This window comes from Rana temporaria, chromosome 3 (assembly GCF_905171775.1).
Source record: "Rana temporaria chromosome 3, aRanTem1.1, whole genome shotgun sequence".
Classification (NCBI taxonomy): Eukaryota; Metazoa; Chordata; class Amphibia; order Anura; family Ranidae; genus Rana; species Rana temporaria.
Window position 1 is genome coordinate 15,025,900 of NC_053491.1, and position 8,389 is coordinate 15,034,288.

Here is an 8,389-nt window from a genome sequence, read left to right on the forward strand (position 1 = left end):
TATACCTCTGTACAGTGGCTTGGTGGTTAGCACTTCTGCAATGCAGCACTGGGGTCCTCAGTTCAAATCTAGAGCCAGGACACGATCTGCATGGCGTTTTGTATGTTCTCCCTGTGCTTTTTGTGGGTTTGCTCTAGGCCAGTGATGGCGAACCTTGGCACCCCAGATGTTTTGAAACTACAGTATATATACTTGAGTATTAGCCGACCCGAGTATAAGCTGCGGCACCTAATTTTACCACAAAAAAAATGGGAAAACGTATTGACTCGAGTATAAACCTAGGGTGAGAATGCAGCAGCTACTGTAAGCGGAAAAGAGGGTCAACAATACCCATTTGCAGCTTCACTGTGTCCATTTGCATGCCTCACTGTGCCCATTGCAACCTCACTGTGCCCATTGCAACCTCACTGTGCCCATTGCAGCGTACCTAAAATTCTTGACAGGCGTCCATTTTTTAAAACTCACGGCTTTCTCCTGGTCTCGTCCCGTTCCGTGATAGGCTTTTGACACTGTGTTCAGTGTTCCGCCAAATCCTCGGACAAGAGAAGGTCCGTGTTTGGTGGAACACTGAACACAGTGGCCCGGATTCAGATAGAGATACGGCGGCGTATCTCCCGTCGGTCGTATCTATGCGGCTGATTCATAGAATCAGGTTCCGCATAGATCTCCCTAAGATCCGACAGCACAGGTGTAAGTGACTTACACCGTCGGATCTTAAGCTGCAATTCCAGGCCGGCCGCTAGGTGGCATTTTCATTTTTTACACGTGACGAATATGCAAATGAGGATTTCCGCCGATTCAGAAACGAACGCCCGCCCGTCGCTTTTTTTTACGTCGCTTGCGTTCGCCTTTTTCCGGCGTGTAGTTACCCCTGCTATGTGAGGGGTATCCTATGTTAAGTATGGCCGTCGTTCCCGCGCCGAGTTTTGAATTTTTACGTCGTTTGCGTAAGTCGATTCAGAAAAGAGCTGGACGCAAGTTACACTCACGCCGAAACCAATGACGTCCTAGCGACGTCATTTGGAGCAATGCACGCTGGGAAAATTCGCGGACGGCGCATGCGCTGTTCGATCGGCGCGGGGACGCACCTGATTTAAATTGTAGACGCCCCTAGCCGCGGAATTTGAATTCCGCCGGGGGATTTATGATACGCCGCCGCAAGTTTTGAGGTAAGTGCTTTCTGAATTAAGCACTCGCCTCAAAAACTTGCGCCGGCGGATCGTAAATCAGGTTACGCGGATCTGAATCCGGCCCACTGTCTGCTGGGAAACTGAGTCTGAGAATGAAAGAATGTCTGTGATAGGCGGAACACTAAACGGTGTCAAAAGCCTATCACGGGAGGGGACGAGACCAGGAGAAAGACGCGAGTTTTAAAAAATGGATGCCCAAGGTACACTGACTCGAGTGTAAGCCGAGAGGGGTATTTTCAGCCCTAAAAAAAAGGGCTGAAAAACTCGGCTTATACTCGAGTATATAAGGTACATTTCCTTTGATACTCATGCACTTTGCAGTGTAGTGGAGCATCATGGGAAATGTAGTTCCAAAACCTCTGGGGTGCCGAGGTTCACCATCACTTCTCTAGGCGCTCCAGTTTTCTCCCACACTCGAAAGACAATCTAAAGACAAACTGGGCACTTAAAGCGGAGGTTCACCCAAAAATGAACAGGCGACAGGAGGAGACACGCCCCCCCTCCCGCCACCATCCGGTGCTTCTCCGGGCTTTCCCGTGCCATCGGAGGCCCGGAGAAAGAATCGTCCGCCGCCGGATGATGACCATAGAGATGTCCGGTGACCAGATGGTCCGCGGATGTAAACAAAGCCGAAATCGCGGCTGGTAAGCATGAGATTTATTTTTTTCCCGATCCCATGCTTTCCAGCCTGGAGGAGAGATGTGGGGTCTTATTGACCACCCCGCCTCTCTCCATAAAGAGGACCTGTCACACTGATTCCTATTACAAGGGATGTTTACATTCCTTGTAATAGGAATAAAAGCGATCAAAAGAAAGTATAAAAGTAAAGTAAAATAACGATTATTTTTTTTTTAAACGCCCCTGTCCCCGGTAGCTCGCGCTCAGAAGCGAACACACACGTAAGTCCCGCCCACATATGTAAACGCCCTTTAACCACTTAAGGACCGCCTCATGTACATATACGTCAGCAGAATGGCACAGACAGGCACATCAACGTATATATACGTGCCCTGCTTGACGTGCGGCGGTCCCCGTGGCTTCAGGAGCGATCCGGGACGACGGCGCGGCTATTTGTTTATAGCCGCTCCGTCGCGATCGCTCCCCGGAGCTGTAGAACGGGGAGAGCCGTGTGTAAACACGGCTTCCCCGTGCTTCACTGTGTCGGCGCATCGATCGCGTCATTCCCTTTATAGGGAAGACACGATCGATGACGTCATTCCTACAGCCACACCCCCCTACACTAGTAAACACACACAAAGTGATCCCTAAATGTTACAGCGCCCCCTGTGTTTAACTCCCAAACTGCAACTGTCATTTTCACAATAAAGAATGCAATTTAAATGCATTTTTTGCTGTGAAAATGACAATTGTCCCAAAAATGTGTCAAAATTGTCCGAAGTGTCCGCCATAATGTCGCAGTCACGAAAAAAAACGCTGATCGCCGCCATTAGTAGTAAAAAAATAAAAATAAATAAAAATGCAAAAAAACTATCCCCTATTTTGTAAACGCTATAAATTTTGCGCAAACCAACCGATAAACGATTATTGCGATTTTTTTTTTTACCAAAAATAGGTAGAAGAATACGTATCGGCCTAAACTGAGGGAAAAAAAAATGTTATATATGTTTTTGGGGGATATTTATTATAGCAAAAAGTAAAAAATATTGCATTTTTTTCAAAATTGTCGCTCTATTTTTGTTTATAGCGCAAAAAATAAAAACCGCAGAGGTAATCAAATACCACCAAAAGAAAGCTCTATTTGTGGGGGAAAAAAGACGCTAATTTTGTTTGGGAGCCACGTCGCACGACCGCGCAATTGTCTGTTAAAGCGACGCAGTCCCGAACTGTAAAAACCCCTTGGGTCTTTAGGCAGCATTTTGGTCCGGGGCTTAAGTGGTTAAACCACACATGTGAGGTATCGCTGCGTGCTTTAGAGCGCCAGCAACAATTCTAGCACTAGACCTCCTCTGTAAAGCCTCGTACACACAATCGGATTTCCATCTGACAAATCTGTGGAATTTTGTCCGAAGGGCGGGAACTTGTTCTGCATACAGAAGGCAGAAGTTCTTCATCCAACATTCACAAAACGACGTGTTTTTTTCTGCTCTTTAGCGCCAACCTTTGGGCAACTTCTGCCTTATGGTTAGGTACTACAGGAGAGTCAGGACGCTCTCTACGTTGCAGATAGAGAAAGGAGCTGTGTGTTAGTAGGCGTCCTGACTCTCCTGAAGTCCAAGGGAGGGGGCGAGCATGACACTCCACACCAGGGAGAAAGCCTTGCATTACTGTGTGGAGTTACAGACAGAAGAACAGGAAGTGAGGATTTCTCAGAAGAAATAAGGACATTTAAAAGCAAAATGGAAGGATGAGGTAAGTGAAGGAGGACGGCACTAAGGTAAAGGAAGATATTTAGGATTTTTTTTTTTTTTTTACTTTTACAACCCCCTTTTAATGTTGTTGCCAGGATGGAAAATTTTAGCAAAAAAATCTGTGTGGTCAAGACCTGCAAATACAGAGTCTTAAATCTTTTCTGCTTCTTCTTAAACACGACACAGATTCGGCGGGTATCGATCGGAAGAGAGCGAGAGCGCGGAACAGCGAGGGAGGAGACGTTCCGCAGAAGTACTTTGTAGTGACCAACAATGAGCTGCTGCGGGTGAAATATCTTCTGGTTTATTCTCAGGAGCAGCCGCAGAGGAGGTAAGTGGCGCAGCTACCGCCTACTACTCTCTCTTCTATTGGGGTTTGTCAAGGAAATGTCTACAATGGCAAAAAATTGTTGTGTTTTGTATGTATTCAATGGCGATGTATGTATTTAACCACTTGCTTACCGGGCACTTAAACCCCCTTCCTGCCCAGACCAATTTTTAGCTTTCAGCGCTGTCACACTTTGAATGAAAATTGCGCGGTCGTACAACACTGTACCCAAATGACCTTTTCATAATTCTTTTTCCCCACAAACAGAGCTTTATTTTGCTGGTATTTGATCACCTCTGCGGTTTTTATTTTTTGTTAAAAGAAAAATTTAAAAGACCAATTAAAAAAAAAAAAAAAAAAAAAAAATATATATATATATATATATATATATATATATATATATATATATATAAGGCGGCACTGGTGGGCACCAATAAGGCGGCACTGAAGGGTATTGATAGGTGGCGCTAATAGGTTTGAACTGATGGGTGGCAGCGATGGGCACTGATGGGTGGCAATAATGGCCACTGATCGGCACTGGTAGGTTACACTGATGGGAAGCATTACTAGGTGGCACTGATGAGGCACTGATTGGCACCACTGGTGGACATAGATAGGTGGCACTGTGGGCATTGATAGGTGGCACTGTGGGCATTGATAGGTGGCACTGTGGGCATTGATAGGTGGCACTGTGGGCATTGATAGGTGGCACTGTGAGCACTCTTCCTCTTCGGGACCGATGTCCCTTGTACACAAGCCGGTGAGATCAGCGTGAGGAGAAAAAAAAAAGACGATTACCGATCCTTTGTTTACATCATGTGATCAGCTGTGATTGGCTGACAGCTGATCACATGGTAAGGGGGCGGGACCGGGCCCTTACACTGATCTGTGATCACCCGAGTCTCGGTGATCACAGCACGCACCGCACACGCCCTGCAGGGGGCACGCGTTGTGTGTGGCAAAGGGGAGGACGTCTATTGATTTTCAGGTCATTCGGCTGCATGCTGTCGTTGTCACACGGGCCTCTAGTGGTTAAAAGGATAAGTTCATCTATTGAAAAAATAAAAAATCAAAATGCTCATTTTTTTGCAGGTCAATGTGCGTTTATTTTTAATTTTTTCCTAAGGAGCCTGCAGAGCATTGCACCCACTATCGGCAATCTCAAGCTTCTGCAGAGTCTCAGTGTAGTTGTCTGTCCGTACCCCAGATACAGGCAGGCAGTTACTGAAGAGCAGGAAGATCAATGAACTTCAGGAGGAGTGGGACTTCCTTTCCCACTTACTCCTCCCACTGAGCGGCTGCTAAGGCGAATAGTCATATTGCCTTTTGGCAGCCCCTCCCTGTAGGCGATCGCCTGCGACACGTGACAGGTCCCAGATGATCGCCTGTCCAATCGGATGGCGCAGCGCTGCTCTCGCATGCGCAGTGGGTGCCCGGCCATGAAGCCGAAAGCGGTCATGGCTAGGTGCCCACACTTAGAATGAAGACGCCGGCCAGAGAGGGGGGGGAGAGGAGAGGAGCGGAGCCCTGGCCGGCGCGTCGCTGGAACGTGGAGCAGGTGAGTGCATGTTTATTAAAAGCCAGCAGCTACACTTTTTGTAGCTGCTGACTTTTAACCACTTAAGGACCGCCTCCTGCACATATATGTCGGCAGAATGGCACGACTGGGCACAAGCACGTACAGGTACGTCCTCTAAGTGCCCAGCCGTGGGTCGCGGGTCATACAACACAGGTACGTGCTGTGCTATTGTCCAGTCCGACAATAGCTCCGGGACCGGCGGACCCGATCGCCGCTGGAGTCCCGCGATCGGTCCCCGGAGCTGAAGAACGGGGAGAGCCGTATGTAAACACAGCTTCCCCGTTCTTCACTGTGGCAGCGTGATCGATCGAGTGATCCCTTTTATAGGGAGACACAATCAATGACGTCACACCTACAGCCACACCCCCCTACAGTTAGAAACACAGATGAGGTCACACTTAACCCCTTCAGCGCCCCCTTGTGGTTAACTCCCAAACTGAAATTGTCATTTTCACAGTAATCAGTGCATTTTAAATGCATTTTTTGCTGTGAAAATGACAATGGTCCCAAAAATGTGTCAAAATTGTCCGAAGTGTCCGTCATAATGTCGCAGTCACGAAAAAAAAAAAAAATCGCTGATCGCCGCCATTAGTAGTAAAATAAAAATAATTAATAAAAATGCAATAAAACTATCCCCCATTTTGTAGGCGCTATAACTTTTGCGCAAACCAATCGATAAACGCTTATTGCGATTTATTTATTTTTTTAACCAAAAATATGTAGAAGAATGCGTATCGGCCTAAACTGAGGGAAAAAAATGTTTTTATATATTTTTGGGGATATTTATTATAGCAAAAAGTAAAAAATATTGCATTTTTTTCAAAATTGTCGCTCTATTTTTGTTTATAGCGCAAAAAATAAAAACCGCAGAGGTGATCAAATACCACCAAAAGAAAGCTCTATTTGTGGGGAAAAAAGGACGTCAATTTTGTTTGGGAGCCACGTCGCAAGATCGCGCAATTGTCAGTTAAAGCGACGCAGTGCCGAATCGCAAAAAGGGGCCAGGTCCTAAGTAGTTAATGGTCTTGCTTTTATCGTTTTTTTAAGCTGGCCATACACTATGCAATCTGATTGTTTTGTTTTTTTCTCGCTCTCTGTATTTCCTTCACACAGGTCCAGGCAGCCATCTTGGTTTTCAAGCCACCGTTTTGCTCTCCTGATGACGCTCTATCTGCTTGTTCTGGTTTTCATCGGTTTAAGTAATTCCAAGACCTTCCTGCATCATTGGAATAGAGTTGTGAGCTGGAGGACTTAAATCTTCTACGTTTCCTATTGAACTTCACCGTAAGCCTTACAAGTTGTGTCTTCCTCTCCTCTCCATCTGTTGAAGAATGGAGACATTCCAGCCGATGCAGGGACGGGACTCATCCTCGGCGTCTCTGACAGCAGCCCCCCCTTTCACACAAATGATTATCATCTGAATCTCGCAGCAATACAGAACTCCAGAGAAGGTGATGGAGCTCTACACCGCGATCACACAAGAAGAAAGAGATCCAATCGTACGCTGTGGCCTTAAAGCCGGGTACACACTATACCAGGGTTCCTCAACTCGCCCCCAACAGGTCACGTTTTCAGGATTTCCCTCAGAAGAAATGGCTGTGGTAATTGCTAATGCCCCTTTCACACTGAGGCGTACTTCAGGCGTTTTAGCGCTAAAAATAGCTCATAAATAACGCCTGAAATACTCCCGGGGGCTTTCACACTGAGGCGATGCGCTGGCGGCAACGCTGTATCCTGGCCTAGGCCAACAAGGCCCAGGTCTACGGCGGCACGTTGCAGGGGGGCAGCGCGGAAAGAGTCCTCCGCCGGCTTCCGCTACACCGTAGTGTAGTGTAGCGCAGGGTTTGACAAATTTGCTTGGAATCTAGGAGCCAGCTAAAAAAGTTAGGAGCCAGAAAACGCGCCCCGTCCCGACGAGCTCGCGCGCAGAAGCGAACACATACGTGAGCAGCGCCCGCATATGTAAACGGTGTTCAAACCACACATGTGAGGTATCGCCGCGATTGGTAGAGCGAGAGCAATAATTCTAGCCCTAGACCTCCTCTGTAACTCAAAACATGCAACCTAAAAATAATTATTTTTCTTTGCGCCGGTGACACCTACAACAATTTCTATTAAAACATGCAACCTGTAGATTTTTTTAAACGTCGCCTATGAAGATTTTAAAGGGTAAAAGTTTGTCGGCATTCCACGAGCGGACGTAATTTTGAAGCGTGACATGTTGGGTATCAATTTACTCGGCGTAACATTATCTTTCATAAAATTAAAAAAAAAAATGGGGATAACTTTACTGTTGTCTTATTTTTTAATTTAAAAAAGTGTAATTTTTTTTCCAAAAAAGTGCGCTTGTAAGACCGCTGCGCAAATACGGCGTGACAGAAAGTATTGCAACGATCGCCATTTTATTCTCTAGGGTGTTAGGATAAAAAAATATATATAATGTTTGGGGGTTCTAATTAGAGGGAAGAAGATGGCAGTGAAAATAGTGAAAAATCACATTAGAATTGCTGTTTAACTTGTAATGCTTAACTTGTAATACCAACGGCTCACCACCAGATGGCGCCACCTTCCAAGCCAAGTCGCCAGGACACTATTTCTAGTCGCCATTGCGACCTGGCGACCGGGATTTGTCGAGCCCTGGTGTAGCGCCAGTCTTATTGGGTGGACTGGGCAGAGAGGCAGAGTAGTCTAGCGCCCCCATAAAGCGGCCGCACTGCTTCCAGTATGTGCTTAAAGTAGAACTATAGGCAACAATTTTATTTTCATTTTGGATAAGGGAAGGTTATAGCCCTGGTCAGTTATTTCTTTACCGAGATTGCAGATATTTCCCTTTACTTCCTGCCCCATAGCCAAACAGGAAGTGAGAGGAAATCTATGCAAATTAAGGGACTCCATTGCCCCCCCCCCCCCCCAACTGCTCAGG

General features: G+C 46.5%; 1 protein-coding gene across 3 annotated transcripts in view; it reads left to right on the forward strand.

Annotated features, from left to right (window-relative positions):
- The window catches only part of PARP16 (poly(ADP-ribose) polymerase family member 16), a 33,224-nt gene extending 26,148 nt beyond the window's left edge, over positions 1–7,076 (forward strand). For all 3 annotated transcript variants that reach the window (XM_040342286.1, XM_040342285.1, XM_040342287.1), the window contains 2 exons: positions 3,746–3,890; positions 6,580–7,076. In XM_040342286.1, coding sequence (XP_040198220.1) covers positions 3,746–3,890; positions 6,580–6,721 — 287 coding nt within the window. In that variant the 3' untranslated portion in view covers positions 6,722–7,076. The remainder of the gene's footprint in view (positions 1–3,745; positions 3,891–6,579) is intronic.
- The last annotated feature ends 1,313 nt before the right edge of the window (positions 7,077–8,389 follow it).